Below are 24,888 nucleotides of genomic sequence, written 5' to 3' on the forward strand. Positions count from 1 at the left end.
TGAACTTTGCATTTAATGAATTCACTTCATTCTCATATAAGTCATTGGTCTATGCCAGGGTGTGTGCATGCATGATCATCCTCTTATTTCACAGTTCAATCAACATATTAGGATATACTTTAATCCTCGATCATTGCTCCTCACTGGTTGTTTAGGGCTGGATTAGTTATCATTAAGTCAGGCAGATTCACACAAATTCACATCGTACACATCACATACATCACATCTAGCCTTCCGTTCATCCAGATCTCCCTTCTGGTATACAGTGTATTAATTAAATCTAAATTAAAACCTTTAGAGGCTTTGGTAAATAGAGAGCTAAATAGCTCATGATGAACCATCATCTACTTAACTTTTAAAGAGAGCACTGCTATGTGTGTTTGATATTTACTGAATTGAGTGGGAGAATCTGTGAAGAAATGCTTTTGGTTTTCTTTTTCCCCCCAAAGTGATTCACCTGTCAACACCTGGGGGAAATGAGAACTTACAAACTAAGAACAAACAAAAGTCATTTGTTAGTGGTTGATTAACAGAATGATACAATCTTATCAAGCAAGTTATCTTTAGGTTTTTTCAAAACATATTTTTTTCTTTCTTAAAAATAATTACAAAACTATGAATTGGTCTTATTTGTTACTAGATTTTAGGCTTAGTGCAGAGACATCAGCCTTCAGTGCAAAGGATTTAAAACAAAACGCCTGATTCAAATGTTTGCCATCCAATAATAATGTTCAAAGGATATTTTCTTTCCACCCTATTTCTGAAAATTGCTCTGTTTGCAGGAAACAGTGATTTATTTGGTCTCCTTTTAAGTCTGTCAGCATGCCTGTGCAGGTGATGTCTGTGTTGGAACACACACAAACACACACACACAGTAAAATCAGTTTTTTTTTTTAAAAGGAGCGGAGGATGAGAGGGAGTTATAGTGGAAGCAAGAGAGGTATTAACAACAAAGAAAATGCCCCGAGATAGGAGAGAGGGATGGAAGCAGAACGATAAGGAGGGAAGAAAAGAGCAGAGAAGATGGGTGTCTGCTAAAATGGAAACACCCTGAGCGTTGTGTCAGAGCCATGACTTCTAAGGCTCTGACATATTGCTAAGGAAATGATCAGTCAGCACAGTTTTACAGCTCTCATCACTGACAGAGTTGAAATGCAAATACTGCCCACTGAACTTCCAGGACACTCTGTACGGTATGTTGCTGAAACCCAGGTGTGATGGTTCCTTCTGTGATGGTGCCTTACATGACAAGATCAATGGCTTGTCTTTATGCCAATTTGTCATGGCAAAATAAATGCGCTGCTTCTCACCTATGACATTGTTTTCAGTTCAGGTCAATGTTTTAAATACATCCAAGATTAAATGTTCATCAATCAGGACACTTGAGGAGATCCATTCGACCATGCTATCAACACTATTGACTTTGTTCATCTATGTGACAATATATATTTCCCTTACTCCAATCCAACAGTGGTTTTATTCATGCCTGACTAAACCTTCAAACCTTTGATTTGTCTCTTTCTCCCTCTTTGAGTCAACAACATTCTTATACAGAAAAGGACTTCCTTTGATTGTGTCTCTTACAAAATGTCTTGATTGGGTGGCCTTGTTGTTGTATTTCATTTTCTGATTTCCTGAATAGTAGATTTGCTTTAAGTATTTTAATAGTGTCTTGTATAGCCTTGTGAGTTTTTATGCTATTTTTTGTGTGTAAGTACCTGAGTTTGATAGAACTCAATGTTCTCCCAGCCAAAGCACTACAATTGAAGTATCTTGGCAACCTTGAGATTGTAATTAAATGGTGAACTGCACCAACAGAAAACATGAAAAAACATGAAAGAGCAAAACTTTGATTGAATTGGGATCGTATTGAATGTTGTGTGACAAAGGCAACTTGCTTGTGTTCAATAAAACCTTAGAATTGACTGAGCCCCACATTTGGCCTATCCAACACAATACGTTCATTCATAGCCAGTGCTTCCATATAAACAGTATATACTCATTAATATTTACTGTTCATACTGAAAACAAAAATAATTATTTTCCAGTGTTTCGATATAGTCAAATCAGTAAATGTTCGAATAAATATGGACTCTTTCTCACTCTAAAGAACATTACTGGCAAAAAAAAAGGGCACTTATGTGATCAGTCAACACCTCCCAAAACCAGATGCAGAGATCCTAAATGATTAGCAGGGATATTTATCCTGTTGTTTTGCTGAGGTCAGGTTAGGTAGTTGGCATACAGCTGAAGACATGCACACATACAGATCTATAGATAAAACCCATTTGTACTAATGCGGCTTGAAAGACAAATGTGTATTAGTCAATAAACTGTTTCGATATGTGTTGTCTGATAAATGTTTTCTCTCTTTCTCTGTCTGTAGGTAGGGGAGAGGCAACATGTGCTGGTGACAGAGGAGTCATTTGACGCCCAATACTATGTGTCTCACAACAAGTTCTACCAACAGGTAAGATAATGGTTCAAATTCTTTAATAAATGACTTGTGTGCTTACTCCAAGCGGCAAACTCTGGGGCAGAGCCGGGAAGCCCATAAGGAAGTGCCACAAACTGCAGTTCATCTATTGGCCGATAGGGGATGGCTGCAGAAAGGAGCAATTTCCATAGACCCCCATGTTAAAATGCCCAACTTTACAGCAGAAATAAACATGTTTCTACCCCTGGATGCAATACAAATTATTCTGGATATAGTTAGATTCTACCTTCATGACAATGGATTGGGGAGTGAATTTTTTTATAACGCACCCCTTTTAGTTATATTAGGTCTTAAAGTTTTTTGCATAAATTAGGGCGTGGTCACTTTGATGGACAGGTCTCTGCAGTGACTGCTGCTTCTAGCTTTCTGTCCCTCTGCTAGCTCCGTTAGCTCTGTTAGCTCCAGGATGCTACAGGGGCTCAGCTGCGAGGCTGATCCGGGGAACACAACTTGAACTCGGACGTGTTTGTTGTGTTGGTGCCTGGTGGAGTATCAGGGCCAACTTTTGGCCCCACGCAAAGTTATGCGTCGGGGGGGGGGGCTAGTGGAGCTTGCGCGTGAACTCCTGGCGCGCTTGCACTAATTGCGCCGCATAAGAGCATAAAGGTGCATCGCATTTGCGCTTAAGATGAGGCTCCCTCCGCAAGATGAGGCCCCCTCCGCAAGATGAGGCCCCCTCCGCGAGGTGAGGCCCCACGCAGTCTGCGTGATCTGCGTGTAGGGGGAGGGGTGGCCCTGTGGAGTATTCTTCATTTAAATATCGGACTTATCTTATGCCGCCTTGGCTCCGCCTCTTTGCCCTTATTTGGATCAGGCTGGAGCAGGCGGGAGTTAGACTCTGACGTCACTGTCGAGACGGCAGCGGCCGACTCCGCCTACTAAGGGCTTCTCAGCAACTCTGCAGAAATCTATGGGTGACGTCACGGACACTACGTCCATTTATATATACAGTCTATGTATACGACATATGTAGTTATCCAACATTTTGTGATCAAACTTAAAATAAAGTGTCATTGGCTGGCATGGATATCAGCATCTGCAAAAGGACAATTCAACACGCTTGATGTTTGTTGATACTTTTGCATCGGATGAATCCTAAAATAGTCAAGTTGGCCTACAGACTCTTTCCCCCCATCAAAATAACATACATTGAAAATGCAGTAAATTAATCTGTGTTTGATGATTTTTTTTGGTATGTGAAGCTAATCCAACCCTCCCTCATTTTCACACTTAGCAAATCAGGTCAGAAGCTTTGCTTTGCATGTCACAGAGCACTCACAGCAGGTGTCAGAATCGTAAGCTTGTATTGACTAAAGTAGGTTAGCTATAACATCACACACTCATAAATACACACACACACCCTGCGGTGGTCATGAGAGCATTTGGCTGCTGATAGCGGCAATACTTTTGGCTTTTTTTACTATACTAACATTAAGGTCAGCCCTAAAGACATGAACATTCCATCCTACACACACACACACACTCACACACACACACACACACACACACACACACACACACACACACACACACAACTGTTCACATACACACACATATCCGGATGGCTTCAAAGACCCTCTCTCAACCTGTGAAAAATTCACTTTAAAACATCTTCAAATAAATCAATTTCCTCCTGCTTTAACCATCATCAGAAACATGTTTGAAGTTATGCTTTTTATTAGCAAGGAGGGCAGGGGATGGTAATAATTTTTCCTCCCCTCCACTTTCCTCTCCTCCTCTTCTGCACCTCCTTCTGCAGGCTATAAACTAAAGTTACAAGTGTCACTCGGTTCATGTGTCTGTTGTGGGGTGCACCCCCCTTCATGCATGTGTGCATTTGTGCATATGTAGGAATGTATGTCATGTGTGTCAGTTGACTGTACTCCAGAGGAAAGCAAGCTGACATGTTTGATGTTTTTCCGCTGCCGTATTTTTTCTTTTGGACATTAAGTATTTTGCATGTACTCCTAAATCAAACTGACTTGAAAAAAGAACATGAAAACACGATGTACCAATATGTTCCTGAATCTGTCCCCCGAAGGGATACACCCCCGTATCATGTATACTTTATGTCTACATCTACTGGACACAGACACATACAGTACACTGGAGGCAGTATACACATTACAGATCTCTGACTTACATTTAAAAGTTGTATTCGCGCAACATCATTTCACTTTTTTCTCACTTATATGATTATTTTTAAAAACTCACTATTTATTATTGGTGCTTTCATCACACTTTAAACTGAGAGATTAAACTTCACTGCACATATATCAAACAAATTCCAAAATATGTAATAAAAGAAACATGTAGAGAAAAGGATTGGTTTGTTAAGGGGCAAATATAGGGAGGTCAGGGATCAGGGCAGAAGTGAAAAGAGTAGTGGGAGCAGGAGAAAAGGGACTGAAGGAGGGGGGAGGTGAGGGGGGGGTTGTTGGTGCGTGGGTGGATGGGAGTGGGGAATAAGGTAGAGAGAGGTGTGAGTGTGAACAAATGGCCTAGTTTCACTTTTACACCATCAGATGGATATCTATCCTGACGGCTATAATAGGCATTATAGCCACCTGTGTGTGTGTGTGTGTGTGTGTGTGTGTGTGTGTGTGTGTGTGTGTGTGTGTGTGTGTGTGTGTGTGTGTGTGTGTGTGTGTGTGTGTGTGTGTGTGTGTGTGTGTGTGTGTGTGTGTGTGTGTGTGTGTGTGTGTGTGTGTGTGTGTGTGTGTGTGTGTGTGTGTGTGTGTGTGTGTGTGTGTGTGTGTGTGTGTGGCAGACTGAGGAAGTAGGAGGAGGTGTTCCCAATGAAAACGGACAAGGTCTTTCATCATTTAATCACCCTGTAATGGGCATCAAATGACCCACACACACAGAACCCACTCACCTTCCTCCCCCACATCCCTGCTGTTTTACCTCTGCGCTCTCAGCCTGGTTGCAAGCCACTCACACACATAGTGTCCAGAGTGTCGAGCAGCAGGTGTGTTGATTAGGCGGGTGTGGCGCTGCCTGTGTGTCTGTTCGGCCTGTTCTCCATTTCCTATCATATTCCACCAGCTGGATAAAGACTGACAGATTAACTCTGAGCCAGGTTTGTTCCTGCCATCACAGCAGTAACACTCCCTCCACCAGTTCACATCTATTCACTGCCCCGTCAGTAGCTTAGCCCCACAGAGCCTTGTAATGGTTAGACAGACCCCCACATGATCTGAGTCAGCATGCACCCACCCTCCTGAAGTTTACCTGGGCAACACATAACATCCTCAGCAGCTCCCAGGTTACTGTTGGGCTGCGGAGCCTATAGAGATGAATACATCATCACATTATTATTGTTAGTATAAAACCATCTTTGAATTTGTTTAAAAATGTCATAACTGTTTCCAAATTGCTCAGCTGTTTATTCAGAGAGGATTGCGTAACTTTTTACATCAAAAGGTGAACAAAGGGTCATACAGTGAGATGTTATTTTTTCACTTGAGTCATATAATAAATCATTGGTTGTTCTCAAATAAATCCTTTACTTTAGGTGTGACTACAATTGTAAATCCGACCAATAATCACAATCACAAATCAATATAATAGTTTTTGCAAGAGAGATAAATCTGAAGTATGGCGAACAGCATACATCATTGTCTCTCTGTCAACTCTGTGCTTAGTTTGGAAATGGTTTTAAAGGAAAATCTTTTAGCATATGAACTTTACTTACAGGAGTAAGTCAATTCCAGGCACTAATTATAACTTGTTGTTTTCTCTTCCTTTCTGCTATGATCAGTAAAGATGTTTTGTTTCCATGGTGAAATAATAAGACAAACCAGCAAATCCCGGTGGTTTTATCTCACAGCTGTTGCCGTAGTTTTTGACCTTGAGGGCATCCATAAATGACACAACTGAAAACACTCAGCTCTGTGCTTTCTTGTAAGCAAGCAGGGACTAGCTAAATAAAAAATGTGAGGGAGTATTGGGGAACAGTTTTGAGCAGTGGTTAATTGAAAATGTATATCTAATAGATGTGGTGAAAAATGCAGATGGCTGTTTATTCTTTTGAATGGATGGTTGTTTAGGTCTGCCATTTTACGTGAATGACGGCAAGTTGCTGAATATATCTCACCTCTGGTCAATAAAATACACTCATTGTTCAATGAATAAATTCACAAAGGTTTATGAATGATTAATTGTGTAACTTTGAAAATGTTCTTAAACTTTATAGTGACATTAATTATAATGTCTGGTTCCTGTTTTGCAGGTGCTGGTGCCTATGAGGGCTGAGTTCAAAGGGAAGATGATCGAGGTGGACATTTACGAGGCAGGAAAACACTTCCTGAAAGGCCTACCAGTAGCAGACAGTAAGCCCTTCACTGCCTCCATTGCTGCCCCGCTTCAGAAAGGAGAGGTGTCTGGCCTGAAGCAGGTAAACACACACACACACACACACACACACACACACACACACACACACACACACACACACACACACACACACACACACACACACACACACACACACACACACACACACACACACACACTTCCAATCACTTTCTTTTCCTGATTTATGTAAACACAGTCAGCACTTCATGGCTGTACAAAGGATAATTAGTTATAGCATATAGAGAGTTTACTTGGCGGTTAATATAATTTTTTTTTTTTAAATTGCACCACATTTATAAAAGTAATGTCAGGAATGTAAAATAAATGGTTGTTTATCCATGTAGCCATATCTCTGAGTTAATGTGTTACACCTCTTATATGTAGTCACTTTTTCTTGATGAAATCAGTAAAAGGTTCAGTGCAGCATATTTAACTGCTTTAAATCAGTTGCCAATGTGGTATATGTACAGTATTGGTGAACATGGGTCTACCAGATGTGCACTGCATTTGTTTGGGCTAATGACATGATTTAGCCTGCATCTGTCATGCACTGTATGTTTTTTCCTTATCAAAACCATAAAAGTTGTGTTTACAACACACTATTTAAATTGTGTTCAGTCAGCAAATGAATAACGTGTGAGTGTGACCACATTTTTAATCCATTCTGGCTTCTACAGTTTGTGGAAAAGCCCCAGTGTATCAGGCGTGAGATAAGTAATTTAAGATAAGCTGTGGCTGGCTAAACTGTCCTCTGTCTTCTTTTCTGCCATAAGCGCACACACACACACACACACACACACACAGACACACACACACACACACACACACACACACACACACACACTCACACTCACACTCACACTCACACCATGTTAATGTATCTGTTTCACTGCATGTTATTTTTCACTCTGACTAGCTGGAGCTTATAGCTCAGGACATGGAGTCACAGAGCAGAATATGATACACTTTCTAATTTCACACTCCATCAGCCTTTACTGCCAGAAAGAGAGGGAGGGGAAGAAAGGAACTGACAGAGACATGAGAGAGAGAGGGGGGGGGTCACTGATGAAGAGTAAAGCAAGCAGAGAGAGAGAGAAAAGTGGATGGAAGAGAATGAGATAAAAAGAGCAAAAGAGGAAGGTTTCACAGGAAGCCAAGCGACGCTTCACTCTGCGATGAAAAGTTCAGAAGTGGAGAATAGACCTTGTAAAACTAGGTGCCTCATAAAGTCTGCAGCCCATCCAATGCACAAGCTTTCCCATCACTTACTGTCCCTCTCCATCTTTCAACATTCTTCAACATGTTCACATGCACACATTCTTCATACTGTTATGCACACTGTTTCTCACACACTGGCATACACTATGTCTAGTCCATATATTGTAAATACCTTTGTCTGGATATTTCCTGACAAGTACCAAGTCCCAGGGTCCAAATGAGTTTCAGAAGTTGTTCTCAAAGGAAAAGGTCATTATCTCTACACTCATTGTGCTCTAGATGAAATTGCATGTACAAATCTCGAGTTTGAAAGAGGAAGAAAAGAGTGTCTTTGTCACTTTCTTAATATTTGGGAATAACAAAAGCTGAATAGGACACAAAATCTCTTTCTGTCGTTTCACACACCTAGTGTCTGTGAACACACCTGGTGCTTTGAGGTTTGGGGTGTGTATAAAATGTACTATAGCTATTTGTTTAAAGTAGGTTGAGACTAGAACAACATTTTCAACCACGAAAAAGGAACTAATAACGAGTGTCATAAGTGTAGTTGAAATTGTAACAGCATTTGAGTGGGGGAAAAAAAGGAGGCAGCCCAACTTAAGATGTAAACCACATACAGATAGAGAAACAGACCTAGGTGAGTGGCAGTTCAGCGTATGAACATTTGTTGTAATACAGTTCAGGATTTGAAAAAATAAATTCTCTGCTGTCCACAGCTCATTGCCAATTAACATACTGTTATATTAAGTGATCTCCAGTGATGCCGCTAATGATCTGTAACCCATAGTCCTTATGGCCAGCGATGTCAGCTCTTAATGACACAAGAGTGGCACTGGAGCACAATGCTAATAGATAAGTGAACTAATGGCTTGGAAACAGCAGTATTTGTAGGTTACACACACACAGCTCCCTAGTATATGTGATGTCCATGAAACCGATGAAGTCAGCATCTATGTTAAATAATATTATTGTAGGTGAACAATTCTAATTGAAAGTATGCATGCACACACATATATTCAGTAATACCCTGCAACAGCAAACCCTTGTATACACACATACATACATGTAAGGGCATGCACCCCTGCACACAAACACTGGTTGAAGGCTTATACATATTTGAAGACCATCTTTTTCCTTTGAGTCTCTACATGAGTCCACCCCACACTGAGCTGAATGTGTATGTGAGATGAATGAACGGTTAGGGAAAGGCAGATAGATGTTCACCCCCATGTCTTGCAGCAGAGTCTTTAATTACAGGCTTTTGGCAGCGAGCTCGAGAAAAACATAAAGGACCACGAGGAGAGAGATTGCGTGATGAGGTGCAATGATAGCTGAGTAGCTGATAGAAGGACGTAGTCTGAGCTTTGTCGTTTCATCTAAGATGCAGAGAAGCAATGTAAGAGAAAGTGAGTATAAGAGAGTGGCAGATAAGTGGGTGATTGGATAGGCAGAGGAACCCACTAAGGTCTGTCATGTCCATTTGTCGAAAAAAGGAACAAAGTCAGAGCTCTATCATTTTTGCAATGAAGAGCGAGATGATTGCACTCCAGCCAACATCCATATTGCAGTCTAGGATTGAAGAAATATTGCCATATAGATAGATGGATGGATGGATGGATGGATTCATAGAGGAACGGCTTGTGAAAGCTTGTGTTGATTGCTTGGGAAGGACGTACCCAAAGTGGAAAAAATAGATACAATTATGAGACATGATGACATTGATGCACTGATGGATGAGCAGATGAAAGAATGCATGGATGTGTGAATATAGAGACAGGTAGATGGATGGGTGAGTAGTGAGGATGGACTCTTAGTGATCTGTTTGCACACTGTTCTTCGTCCATGTGCATCCCAAGACTCTTTTCTTTATCCACCATGACATGTTCTTAATGGCCTCATTCCATAGAACAAGACCAATGTTTAAGAGGGAGAAAAATTAGCTTTGTATTGGCATGGATGACATCCTTTCTTCTGTTCTCTCTCTTACTCTCTCTCTCTCTGTCTGTCATGCCATCTATTCACAGAAACAGCACTTTCCACAGAAGGGGAAGGACAGTAATGAGTCTTTTAGTGGGACACAATAGCAGAGAAAGCACTCAACAACACGGTGCAGGAAAGAAAAGGAGAAAGTATCTTCAGCAGTACTCATCCTCAGATGAAATTAAATGATAGAAGAGGCGGTGGGGGGAGGCCCAAAAAACATAACAACAGTGAAAGGGAGTACGAGCAGGGTAGACGGAGAGATCAGGAGACAAAAAAAGCAGCTTGAGAGCCACGAAATAATCAGGTCCTTTCACAGCATACTTTCTCAAGGGGACTGAGAGAATAGTGAGAAGAAAACGGCTCTGCTCCTTCCAGGGGAGCAAAGACAGCAAACTGACAGTTGGTATGAAGGACAGAAAAGAAAAAGGAGGAAGCTGGGAGAGAGATCGAGATGGAGGGATACAGGTAGTGAACAATGTCCCTCCATGGCCACTAAAAAATTGAGGCGAATGGAAAAATCCTTGTTGTTGTATTACATTTATTTTTTCCCTTTCTCTGGAGCTGATACTCTTGTTGTGTTTAACTTTTTTTCATCTTGTTTTATATCTGCCCGTTTTGTATTACTTCTACTTTCTATTACATCTTTCCTCAGCATTCAGTTGTAATCAGTCCAGTTCATGTTTGTGTGTTTGTGTTTTTTACTTATGTAAATGGGTGACAAGAGAAATAGAGCAACACAGATTGCGTGGACGTGGTAAAATTGTAACTGTGTCTTTGTCTACTCTAGTACAAGCTGAGTGGGTGGGATTGCTGGTATTTTGCATCATTATGTTTACAACACAGACACAAGCTTACATACACACACTACACTACAGGTTCATTGGTAAAGCAGAGATTATACATGCACATATACACAGACCCTTGTACACACACATTAATGCACACACACTTGTACAAACGCGCAGTCCCCCCCGGTGGTGCGCATGGCAGACTCCTACTAGCCGCAGGCTATATGAGACACTGGCTGTACACACACAATCATGATGTAGACAAAACACACACACACACGACCGACACAAACATATACACACTCGTACAAAAATCTGTATCTCACCCCAAACAATTGAACTGCTCTGTGTTGACATGCAACTGTTATGGAGTGTTGCTTTGATGTTGCGTTATGCACCCATCATGTTGTCATCTGTATTGTCAGGAAAAGAACAAAAATCAAAGATTAGGCGGTCTTTTCTGGTGAGGGTACAGTTAATCCTCTCAAATCTTTATTTTTCTCCATTATTTAAAATGTCAAAAGGTTTTGCTTGGCTTTTGCATGACTTTGTTTACTCTTGTAGCAAATAATTTGTTTTGCCTTCAAAACAGCAGGCGTAGCTATTTTAAGCAATTCATTTAGCATGTCAAATCGTATTACATGGCCTCCGCTTTGTGTATACTTCAAGAACCAAAGTCACAGTAACAAACGATGTCAAGCCATCAAAATTCAGTCTATTTTCAGTATTCTTACCTAACATGTCAAGTGGCATTACGCGGCCTCATTCTGTTTTGTTTATTTAAAATGTCAAAGGGTTTTATATGGCCCTTGCTCCGAGTTCACTTTGAACCACAGATGGAATATTAAAATAACAACGCACTTTGCCAATAAACTGTTTAGGAAAAGTATCTTCGTGTTTTTGGGTTTTTTGTTCCATGTTTTCATGAAAATAGCCTTTCACCAGAATGTGCATTGTGGACAAACTCATTAGCAAAGCTCTTCCACAGATGAGTCACCCATGGCCCAAGTTTTCCTCTCAGCAGTTATACATGGCCTCGGGTGACTAAAGAGTACACCTTGATCATTGTCCCACATGACAGCAGCAGACCTGCGAAACCCTCAGACACACCTCGAGCTCTAAAGGGTTTAGCATTCTGTCCCTTCTAATGTTCAGGTCAGCAGCTATACAGAAAGATAAATGAGAGAAAATCTTTTATTTGTGTTACTTAGTAAGCATTTCGGTGTGGCTGAATAAGGTTCAGTGGAAGTTCCGGTCTTTCAAAACCTCCACATCCAGTCATCAGTTTAATGATTGTTGACAGTCAAAAGTTTAATGTAGGCTTTTACTTTGCACATATTTTACTGGTTTTGAATTGTGCATATGGTATTCCCAATAGTAGGCAACAGGGAGGACTGTCTACCCTATTACTTAGTGTAGGTGTCTTACACCAGAGACACCTAATGTAATGGTGTATTGTATTATGTCAAATGAAAACTGAAATATGTCCTTGGTTGTCTAACAACCACCTCAGGCATTTCCCTTCTTTGCTTGCAGGCATATATACAATATTACTGAGGTTACATGAGACATCTTTTCTCAGTGTAAGCTTCTCAATATAAAACTGATATTTTTTAGTCAACCAATTATGTGTGTACGTTTGTCCCTGTATCTGTTATGTTGGTCAGTATACCTTTCTCCTGAAAGCATCTGATGTCTGTATAAGTGCCTTTTATGTGTTCAACACATACTTGGACACCTAACACCTCAAACTACACACACAATGTTTTTCTGTATTTAGTTACTGCGACTGTAAACCTTTTCTATGAGAAAACAACTTGATACATCTGTTTGTGAGAGAGAGAGTCATGTCAGTCTGATGCTCATATAAAGCAACTGTCTATCAGCTGGGGGGTGCTGCTGGTTTGGTGATGCTCTGGTGCGTTTCCCACACTGCGGCAGAGGAAGCCCTGAGTGAGCAGGGTGACTGGTTTCTTTAATGATGTTTTGGGTTTTTCTTATGCAGCAAGTAACACTGTTGTTGAGTGAAGGCAGGTCTGCACCAATGGTTTTTAATGGCACTGTCATGGACTTTTTATAATCCTGCTAGAATGTTCTCAGCATTACAGTTTTTTAGGGCTTAAGAGCCAGAACAAACTTTGTAAGTTAAATCAGGAATTGTCTTTGAATGTTTTTTTCAGAGAACTTGAATGGCCTTGAATTGAAAGTTCTGTTCACATCTACTGTGTGTCAATGTCATTAACATAGTAAGCAAAGAGTTGCCTTCACAACAGAAGATAGTTCTCACTCCCTGTTTGTATTTTGGTACATAGACCTGATGGTATTGATTTATTTTAGGGCCTGCAGACATTAGCAGATGCACTGTTGTGTTTTTTCTTCTGTTGACTTTGCTGTAATTCAGTCTTTCTGTTGCGTAGTTGTAGAAAATAAAGCCTGACCAAGCCATGCACAACCAGCTAGAATATCTGAGTTTATTGAATATGGAGGTCATTTTTTTATTATGTGAAATGTGCCTTTGTAAACTTGTATGTTTTGTGTGCTAAAGTCAACGTGTAATAACACACATGTGTCTTGGAGAAACACATCGTGACATAGTGTAACTTAATAATATGTTAGGATTTGGAGGTTTTGTAGCTTGAGTGTGTGTAAAGTGACAACAGTTACACAGATTAGAAAGAGGAAGACAAAGAAAACATGACCCAAGTTCCCCACTGAGCTTCTATTTCTCTTTTTGAGTCCCATAGTGTTCCAACAAAGTACCATAAATACGACTTGTTATCGCTCTTAATGTCTCCCTCATCCCTCTGTCCAGCAAAAAATACGGCTGCAGCTCTTTGTGATTGTCACTGTGGCTTTGTCAAATCACCCGTGACTAAATAGGCTGTTACAGTATCTGTTTAGACACACACACACACACACACACACACACACACACACACACACAAACACACACACACACACACACACACACACACACACACACACACACACACACACACACACACACACACACACACACACACACACACACACACACACACACACACACACACACACACACACACACACACACACAAAACCTCTTCCATAGTGGCTGTGTGTGTCTAGAGTGACACTGACAGCTGGTGAGGATCATGTGAGAAACGTGACCACTGTGTATTGTGCTTTCTGGCTCTCGTAATGTGTTGTGTGTGTCTTTGTGTGAAAATATCAAGTGTTTTGGTGAAGTCTGCACTAGACTTTTAAATGTGCATGTTTGGAATTAGAGCAGAGTTTTTCAGAGCCAGACAGACATTTGAGAGTCCTGGAGTTTGAGGGAAAAGTATCTCGCTGTGCTCTCCAGCGCTGTACCCCCAGTGCAGTGTTAGATGATTTTCGGGGAGGATTATTTCATTCGGTTCTACCGCTGTGAGCATAGAGACAAAATTATCCACCACAGGCCTTCACGTACAAACACACTTACTCACAAATGCCAGCTTTCTTACTCTCTCTCTCTCGCAGACATATGCACAGGCTCAGCAGGCCACCTAGCAGGTGGTGAACTATCATTGAAAGCCACATCTCTCATTTTTTTCCTGCCCCTTCCCCTCATTCCTTGTCAGTTTTTCACTTCTCTCCCCCCCTGGTTCTCCCACTGTGCTGACACACACCTACTGGCACTTAGATTTTCACTTATCCTCCCTACTAGTAATAGATTGTTCTACTGTACTATTCAGTCCCTCGCCTGGCATCCCGTTGTTAAAAGACACCTGCAGAGAAACAGATGAATAGATGGGCAGAGAGAAAGGCAGTGTGCTCGGCCTGTCAACGCAGAGAATGATAATGGTTTTGACTCTCACCTTTGTTTTTAAATCACCAGTCCTTTTAGTCTGTTTCTTCTCTTGTCGCGCTTTAATCACCATTTAATTGTTTTCTTCTGTGCTATTATGCTATTATTAACGGTGTGAATTATATTGAAGTCTTTCAGTGTACTTTCTTGAGGTTTTTGTCATTTAGACATTCATGCTAATGAAAAGTTATGAATGATGAAGAAACTTTCTTGCTGTCAGTTCATTCATCTTATAATGAATAAACCAGGGTATAAAACCTGTTAAAAGGTGTTACACTGTAATTTGACTTAGAAGTATTTTTTTTAAATAAGTGATTTAAACCCGACAGAACTAGCTGTATTCATTTTTGATCACATGATGGCAGTTAAGAGGCTCATTGACAAGTAGCACATGCACTATGACAGGGACTTGACCTGGCTTCCACCATACAGCATAGCAAAGCACACTTACTGGATTCCAAGCAACAAGGCAGCAACAAAAGATGATATTACTTTCGCCATGAGGGAGTCCACAGATGATGCTAACCTTAAGCAAATGTGGACACATCCGCCAGACCTCTGTTACTGATTCTTCCTCCGCCTATTGTCTGAAGTAACTGTAAATGACTTCTCATAGATGTGTCACGTAGGCGTTGCCGGTCACAGTATCCCTCCTCCATTGTGTGTAGTAACAGAGGAAAGCATTCAGAGACAACGGTGAGGAGAAGAGTGGGTGGCAAGGTAGTGTTCCCAACCATCAGAGGACAGGGCGCGGGAGTAATGTGGAGGATAGAGAGGCAGAGGACAGATGCTACAGTATGCAACTACACCAGCAGCCATGTTTGTTTGAATGCAACACGTGTAGGCGTGCACCAACTCTGTTACATACAAATACATAGTTTACATATGAGCATGCGTTTGTACTCCACAAAATCTGTCATACTTTAAATTGTAATTTATAGGTCAAAAGTTCTGTATGCATACAAATGCTCTACAAACTTTTCAACACTGTTTCTGAGTTTTTCAGAATTTCCAAATCAAAACTTTTCCTAACTATATCAGATGCCAAACCAATAGATAACAAGCACAGCCAGGTGCTCCTTAAGTTGGCTTAGCATTCTACTTTGGGAGGATGTGGAGAGACATCGCACTGTCAATCAATAAAGAAGAAATAAGAACAGATTACAGACAGAGAAGGTAAACGGAGACTTGATTAAAGGTTATCCTGGAGAGAAGCTGATCAATCGCTCAATATCCCCCTGCATAATCTTCCCCAATGGTGATAAGGAAGTGTTCAAACCGTCATGCACGAGGACACACATAGGAACGACAGCAAGGTCATCCTGATAGATGTCCTACCCTCTCAGATGTTGACACGTGTTGTTTTCTCCTATCCCATCTGTCTATTGCTCAACTCAAAAGAGCCACAACTTGTGCAGGATTATTAACTTCTTAAGTAACGTAAAAAGCAAAAACTGTGTCTTTTCTGTTTGCTGGTTTAAGAAAGAAAAACAATTGAAACGAAGGTGTACAAACTCAAGATAACTAAAGTGCTTTGGTTTTTGATTTATTATGATTCTTACTTAAAATGTCTCATTTAAATCTGTGTGAAACGACAATATATTTTTGTACACATAAAGTTTAAACTTAATGTGCCCTGATAGTGTTAAAGTTTACCGGTTATATTTAGGTTTTAATCACTCAACCATAGAAACTAAGTTGATACTGGACAACATGTAACTGCGAGTTAAGATATTGGGGGGTGGAATAAAAAATGTAAACAAACATAAGTAGTAAGAAAAAGTGAAAAAAATATTAAAATATGAGATATACATGGGAAGTTAAGTGCAAGTATATGACATCATATTAATGTTAATAATATCATAATCATAATAATTTTAACAATCATAATAATATTGAATATATGGTCAAATATTTAGCAAAACAAAAGTTCATGTGGACGGCTGCAAAAATGAATATTGTACAGATAAATGTAAAGCATATTTTCAGCTTAACTATAATTTTTTAAACATACAGTAAGAGGTTAAACTGCTCATCTAGTGTTCAGATCATCATCAGTGAGGGGGGGGGGGTGGAGGTCAGGGAGACGTACAGTAGGGCTGGTTAATTATGGTTTCCATCTGAATTATATTAACACCATCATCTGAAAGAATACTTAATTTTGATGTTGCTCCCATCACAGCTGCTTTTAGTGTTTGTTATTTTAGTTTTGAATCTTCATGTTTGACTATTAGCCACATTCCCAACACACAACCGTATAATGTAGCCCAGAGCACTCCTTGCTTTAACTGCATACCTAAAGTGGCTGAATTGTCCATGTTGCTATAAGAAGTACTCATTATACTTGAGCTATACTTGATATGGAAACATTGTAGCAAAGCAATGTGAACATGGTGTGCTACTGAGAGATGAACTCGAGCACTATCACAGTCCGGAGCTACGTAACTACATCACAGTGCACCTTCCTCAACATCAGCTTGATTCAATAGACAGCACTCTGTAGTAATTGGATCACTACAAAACTGCATTAACTGCTTTACACAGAGATAATGGCGTCCTAATTGAAATGCACTCATTTGCATAAACAAATGGCTGGGTTTATGAATGCTTCCATCCACAATATATTGGAATAAAGAGTGGATTTATGTTTATCATTGTGTTTGCAACTTTCAAATTAAACACAGTTATGGAGAGAAAGTAGTAGTAGTACTCATAGTCGTAGTAGCAGCAGCAGCAGCAGCAGTCAATGATGTCACCACATCCTTATATCAAGTGGCATCAACAGATGTGTTTCTAAATGATCATAAGGATCAGCAGCAATGACCCAGGAAGGCTGGTAATAAACCCACTCAAATAAATGTATTTTTCATATGTTGTATTTTCCAAGGGCAGAGTAAATGTGATTTATTGGATTAATGTGTGCAAATAAACTCCAGATATTTGTTAAAAAACATAAACTGTATTCTTTCCTCCTCCACTTTTCTCACCATTGATCTTCCCCATCTTTCACTGTCACATCCTTTTAGCTGTAGATGTCTTTTTAATAGTCCAACACATTAAGACTGAACAGATTCCTCTGATTACAGACATCTGATGCGTTGGATCACTGACCACTACGCTGTCAAGCCTCCATGTTTGATTTGTGACTGTGGCCAGTTGATTTAATCTCAACACGATCGACTAATTATGAATTATGGACATGATTTGTGCTATGAGCTGCAGCGATCTGTGTCCACAAGTGTGTGGGAGACAGCCCTGCTGGGCCTTAGTGCGTATGTTTAAGCGCATAGGAGGAACATTAACATGATATCACAAGAGATATTCAAATGTTACTACTTTAACTATTTAGCTCCCAGTGAACTCCCAGTGAAGTCTGGCAGGGAGTCTCAGCTTCAGTCAGAGTGCAAAGTTCCTCTTCCTCTACAGCAGGTAGATGTATTCATTTAAAAACACCAACAATCATCATCCTAATGAGCAGGGGAACTAAGCTGAGACCCTTATGTCCGTAAACATGCAGAACTAAGAGAAAAAAGCAGTTTTCCCAACAAGAAGTTCATAAAGTAATGTAATATGATCACATCGTAAGGTTGATAATAAATAAACTACATACTAAACACGTCTACCTTTCTTGATTTTTATGTGATTGTTTTTATTTGTGTTCCCCCCCACAGGAACCGATGGCCAATGGCTTCCAAGGTCCCTCTTCCTCAATGTCGTCTCCATCTCATTTGTTGATCGGCTCCTACAGTGTGGACAGGGAAGTATTGAAAAAGCTGATAATCGGGGTCACTCTGGCAGCAGCCATCTTGTCCTACGTCGTAGAGAAACTGTACACATAGAGTAAATGCAAACTAGAAGAAGGTGGTGAAGCAGGGAGAGGACGGTGGCATCACAGCAGCCCAAACTGTCTGTTGGCAGCGGCTGAATTTAATTGATCAAACTGTCACCTTGAATCCCCCGTAACATACTCCACATTGTCTTTTTCAACTGATTAAGTCAGTGTCACCTTCACAAATGTATTAGTTTATTTAAATGCTCTGTGAGAAATCTCTTGTTTCTGATGCAGTTAGATTTTTAATTAAAGAGAGACCTTTGAAATAAAGGATATAGTTTTACTTTTCATTCATTTTACTCAGCTGGCTCCAAACAAAGTGATGTCAGGGTCGTCTTATGTCATTGAAGGAAGAATAACTGCATGGGCAAAGACAGGTCAGCAGTCTGTACAGACCTTGGTAAACACCTTTTTATAAGAGTCTTTTTGGTACAAATAACACCCAAGTTCAATTTGATTTGAATGATAACCCATTAGAAGTTCCTATACTTTCATATTTCTGTTTGATGTTAGGGTAGAACATTTTCTAAGTGTTGGCTCTTTCAGGAAGACACTAAGCTTGCCTATCGTTCACTGATGGCTGCAGCCTGACTTTGTCCATAGTTTGGTAAATAAGTGTTTTGGATCATGTCTTTGGGTCTATGTTGTTGTTGCAGGGATAAATTAAGCACAATTCTATTCGTCAATACTCGTGGAAAAAACTCTGTGCCAGAACAGAAGTGAAGATGATGATGATGAAGCTGTCAGTCCCTAAGTTACAGAGTGATTCTGTGTAAGAGTGTGTGTAATACTTTGGTTAGGCTTATTTTTAACCTTCATTTCAAAGTATTTATTTTTGAACAAGAGACATGGAAAGTATATTTTCAGACCTTCATAACACACTTCTTTCTCCTTGTCTTTGAAGGGGTTTGATACCAGTATTTTTTTTTTTGTAATGTGATCTTTGTTGGTTTTGTTTGTCATTTTCTGTTTTTAACTCATAATGACCCATTATTTTATCTTACAGAATACCATGTGATTTGTTTGATTTGCATTGTTTGGTGTCAACTGAAAGCATTGTTTCGAAAATGTCTCACTTACCTATAGTGGTCTTTAGCTGATCTCCACTTTTTTCCAATTTCTGCTGCCAACCTGATACAATGAAGGTGAACAAGGACAAATGATCAGGAAATTGTCTGCATTGCTAGATACCACTTTAGGGGAATGAGATTTGTTTTTGCTTTATAAGAAATTCAGATGAACTGTCCCTGTAATACAAATACTCTGTTTTTCTTTGTGTTGTGCAACGTCTGAGTCCAAATGTTTTTATTTGTACTAGCATTGTCTTAACCATCGAAAGCTGTTTAATAAAGATTTAATAAACACATTTTGTGACATGTGAAATGATGGATCACTGACTGATTGATTGAATTATTAACATACATGACATAATACACTGACTTTTTGTAGCATATTATTTGATTTTGAAGGGAGAAAATCAAGGCATGAACGTTTTTGACAAAAAATAAACACATCAACAGTTCATCAAAAGTGCTTCACTTTATTTATTTTGTCCAAAAATAGAATCAAATCAGAGTTCAGAGTTCTTACAATAAGTAACCCTGATCTGTCTCTCAAACTTTTCCATGTTGCGTTCTTAAATTTAAGACACTGCCTGGAGATTCATTGGAAATTCCTTTAAATGAATGATTAGGAAGATGCAGAACTAAATACTAAAGTAGTGTCAAATAAAGATTGGAGGATTCCCATTTTTCTAACGTGCTCTGTATCACACACTAATTGTCATGAATAGAGTCTGTTGTGTTTCTCTCTGATGTTTTCTGTTTTGAGGTACAACAGCCCCAACATGTGCTCTGAAATTTCCGAAAGTTAATAATGCATGCCCCAATTTGTGTGTCACATTGCACTGGCACATGTGTCTCTGTCAGTGTGTCTGCATCTTTCATGTGTGTGTACATGCCCTGCATACATTCCTAGTCACAAGTGTCTCTTTCAGCTTGTGTGTGTGTGTGTGTGTGTGTGTGTGTGTGTGTGTGTGTGTGTGTGTGTGTGTGTGTGTGTGTGTGTGTGTGTGTGTGTGTGTGTGTGTGTGTGTGTGTGTGTGTGTGTGTGTGTGTGTGTGTGTGTGTGTGTGTGTGTGTGTGTGTGTGTGTGTGTGTGTGGTTCAGGAGTGACAGGACTCATCACTCTCTCATCCAGAAAGCCCTGTTATTAGAGTACCACTGTGTGTAGCCTACACACACAAACACACTGCCTTTGTATTATCTTAGTATATCATGCATTGTACCCATTCTGTTGACACCTACACATACATGCATGTACCCTGGCTTTTGGGTTTCTAGCTGGAGCATGTCACACACACACACATATGTATGGACAAATGTTGCACAACAAGAACACTTGCACACAGGCACCAAAGCTTTATATTACCTGATCAAATGAAGCGTGTCTCACACACACTCACACACGCTAGCTTTGTATTATGTGATCAAATGATGCGTGTAGCTATGAAGCCTGCTACATCCATCCAGCAGTGCCCCATATTATTCTGCAGTCATCCATACTGTGTGACAGTTCTTTTGATGCTTTGTAAGCACATTTCCTCCCTGTGTATGTCAGTTACACGGCATTGTTCTCCAATGAAATATGGATGCAATGACACTCTTTATGTTTGGGAGATCATCACTTACTATGAAATATTGAGGCGGGAACCATGGAAAGGAGATCATTATTCACTTGGCATCATTCACTTCACTTGTTTCTAATAAAAGCAAGAGTTTCTGAATTCTCGTCTTAGTTGCAGCTGTTGGCAATTTGTCATCTGCACAGTGAAGTCCTTTTGATGCGAAACGGAGCGACTTTGGACACGAGACCAAATGCAAGGGAGGTTGAACATAAATGCACTTGCCTGTGTCCTCTCTCATTTATCATGTCATTTCATTTAATTGCTTTAAGGGTTTTGCATTCAAGTGGTTCAGCTTGCATAAAAAAGGCGTTTATGTTTTGAGACCATGTGTTTTTATAATGGCTGAGATGCCACATTACAACATAAAGTGAAGTACCTCAGGATAAATCATGGGTTTGTTTTGAAAATGTTGACATCTTATCTTAACTGGCTTCACTTGTACATCAAACTAAGGTCTTGCACACATATATTAACAAAAATAAATGTAACTGTTCACATTTTTGTACACCACTATTAAGAGTGTAAAGCTCAAGAAAATATGAAGAATTTGCCTCATAGCAGTCTGATTTTAAAAACAATTATCAAATGCTGCACGGTTTGTAGGAGACAAAACATATATATATTATGCGTTTTGAAATGTAGAAGTGCTTCTATATTTTATTGCCCAAATTAAATGTTTTTAATTTGGATACTCTGATGGACTAATTTGTGAAAAACCTCCAAATGACGCCACCCTACAATAAGTGTGTGTGCATCAAGTAAGCCTTATTGCTTAAGCAGAGGGATGAACCCATAAAACATTATTATTCGTGTCCTAATGGTGAAAACGGTGACTGTTCTCTGTTCAGCACATCACTCTGCTACTTTACTGATGCAGTGGTCATTATTCTTAAAAAAACGGATGTGAGCCATAAGTTATAAAACAATGGATTACCATCAACAGCATCTTGTGTACTGAAATAAAAAATACATGTTTCAGGCATCAGATGTGATCCCCCTAGGACCCAGTAAAGTAAGAGCGTGAACAAATAGCTGCTCTTCTCCTGTAGCTCGGTAATTATCCTACATACTGAACTGAGAAAAAGTTTGGGAAACACATTCAACTTTAGACAGATTTCACAAAAGATGGGTTCAGTTCTAGCAATCCCTTTTTTAATTTGTACAATATACACATTCATTGGTAGACGATTGAATTGATGCCAACAACTGGCATAAGTGTAGCTACTGCCGAGGGTCTTGACATAAGCTAACATGTAGCAACTGACAGAGCTCCTCATTAGCCACCATCAGAGGCTGTGACCTTTTCATTTCTGCCTAATGAAGTGAATTCCTCAATAACTTCTGCATCCATTACTTGGATAATATTGCTGGAAGTTCTGCGTGTGTGTTTGTATGGATAACTTTATATGGAGAAGCCGTCACATAAATCATTAATTTTAATAAAGTGATTATTTTTATGGAGTCATTTGAATCATAAATATCAAAATTCAAAGCATGACTTTTCAATAAACCCAATAAATACTCTACAGTGCCCCATTTTTTAATATGCAATAATGAAATGCAGGGAAATGTGAAGACAGAAGGGTTTTTTCATGGAGTGATACCTCTCTGCTGAGGTTTGTTATCTGAGTGTAATGCTTTTTTCATGCAAGCAATCAGTAAATTGTGGAGAGAAACCCTGACATAATTACAATGTTGATGTTTGTCAGGTGAAGCCCAATTTAGCTCAGACAATTTACCATGCTGTCAGCGTGCTTCAAAACTGTTCCATTAAAAGTATCATCCTTTTTTCTCTGTGTGTTTTAGCTCATCATTTTCTACCAACTTCCCACTACATGTCACTCAAAGTGGCAGCAGCTTCTTCCGAGATTACAGCGACAATAACGTTGAAGGTGCAATTAAAATATGTAAAGGTTCAAAGCTTTGGCATGGCATTGACGTTAACTGACATAAAACATTAAAATACTACTCTGTGTGTGTAGCTGGAGAGAGGTGGTGTTCTTAGCCCCGGGGCAGACACAGTGGCCGTTTCTCAATGTTGAGTAAAGCTGCTGCAGAGCCACTATTTCAAGTATACTACGTCATCGAGTGGCGCCGAAGGACTGTATAAATGCCCAGCATTCGGCGCCACTCGATGACGTAGTATACTTGAAATAGTGGCTCTGCAGCAGCTTTACTCGACATTGAGAAACGGCCAGTAACACCAGTGAGTGACACTACCTTACAACAAAGGCCTGGCTTTGTTTGTGAGTATTTGTACGTGCATGTGTGTTCCTGTGTCGCTGCCCCACCTTGACCCTGCTTTGTTTTGAAGAGACAGAGAAACAAGGTAATAAGTTGTTTTTCTATTTTCCCTCATCTTCTTCCTGTAAAAGTTAGTGCACTTTCTTGACTTGACTAACTTCAGAATCACAATCAGAAATGGGTTTATTACCAGGTAGGTTCACACATACGAGGAATTTGACTTGATGTCATGGTGCATACATAAAATATGAAACAAAAACTCTCCATATAAAACAAAAGATCTAATATAAAACTGTAATAAAATATAGATGGATGGCAATAAAATAAAGCAGTAATTTACAGCGAAATAGAATGCAGTGAATTATAGAATATAAAATATGAGATAAGAAATATGTGCAGTAAGCAGTATTTGAACATTGTGTGCATTAATGTAATGCATATAGAGTCTACGTTGTGGCTGAGGTAAAGTGTCAGTGGGGGGGCCGGGCCTTGTTTAAGAGGCCGGTAGCGGAGGGGAAGAAACTGTTCAGGTGGCGAGAGGTTTTGGTCCTGATGGAGCGCAGCCTCCTGCCAGAGGGGAGGGGGGTGAACAGTTTGTGTCCAGGGTGGGAGGGGTCGGCCACTATCTTCCCTGCCCGCCTCAGGGTCCTGGAGGCGTGCAGGTCGTGGAGGGATGGCAGATTACAGCCGATCACCTTCTCTGCAGAGCGGATGACACGCTGCAGCCTGCCCTTATCCTTGGCTGTGGCTGCGGTGTACCAGATGGTGATGGAGGAGGTGAGGATGGACTCCATGATGGAGGTGTAGAAGTTCACCATCATTGTCTTTGGCAGGTTGAATTTCTTCAGCTGCCTCAGGAAGAACATCCTCTGCTGGGCTTTTTTGATGAGGGAGCAGATGTTCTGCTCCCATTTGAGGTCCTGGGCAATGATGGTGCCCAGGAAGCGGAAAGACTCCACAGCAGTTACTGGGGAGTCACACAGAGTGATGGTGGCGGGTGGGGCTGCGTTCTTCCTAAAGTCCACAACCATCTCCACTGTCTTGAGAGCATTGAGCTCCAGGTGGTTGTCCCTACAGCAGGTCACCAGATGGTCCATCTCCCACCTGTAGGCAGACTCGTCCCCACCAGAGATGAGTCCGATGAGGGTGGTGTCGTCTGCGAACTTCAGGAGCTTGACAGACTGGTGACTGGAGGTGCAGCTGTTTGTGTACAGGGAGAAGAGCAGAGGTGAAAGAACGCAGCCTTGAGGGGAACTGGTGCTGATGGTCCGGGGGTCAGAGACGTGTTTCCCCAGCCTCACGTGCTGCTTCCTGTCAGACAGGAAGTCTGTGATCCACCTGCAGGTGGAGTCGGGCACGTGCAGTTGGGAGAGCTTGTCCTGCAGCAGAGCCGGGATGATGGTGTTGAAGGCGGAGCTGAAGTCCACAAATAGGATCCTGGCGTAGGTTCCT

At 40.5% G+C, this 24,888-nt stretch overlaps 1 protein-coding gene across 2 annotated transcripts in view; it reads left to right on the forward strand.

The window, feature by feature from the left end:
- Positions 1-19,894, forward strand: part of cdkal1 (CDK5 regulatory subunit associated protein 1-like 1) — a 231,923-nt gene extending 212,029 nt beyond the window's left edge. For both annotated transcript variants that reach the window (XM_034127949.1, XM_034127948.1), the window contains 3 exons: positions 2,387-2,470; positions 6,732-6,896; positions 18,346-19,894. In XM_034127949.1, the coding sequence (XP_033983840.1) occupies positions 2,387-2,470; positions 6,732-6,896; positions 18,346-18,513 (417 nt within the window). In that variant the 3' untranslated portion in view covers positions 18,514-19,894. The remainder of the gene's footprint in view (positions 1-2,386; positions 2,471-6,731; positions 6,897-18,345) is intronic.
- The last annotated feature ends 4,994 nt before the right edge of the window (positions 19,895-24,888 follow it).

The sequence above is a fragment of the Trematomus bernacchii genome, unplaced genomic scaffold, assembly GCF_902827165.1.
Source record: "Trematomus bernacchii unplaced genomic scaffold, fTreBer1.1, whole genome shotgun sequence".
Taxonomy (NCBI): domain Eukaryota; kingdom Metazoa; phylum Chordata; class Actinopteri; order Perciformes; family Nototheniidae; genus Trematomus; species Trematomus bernacchii.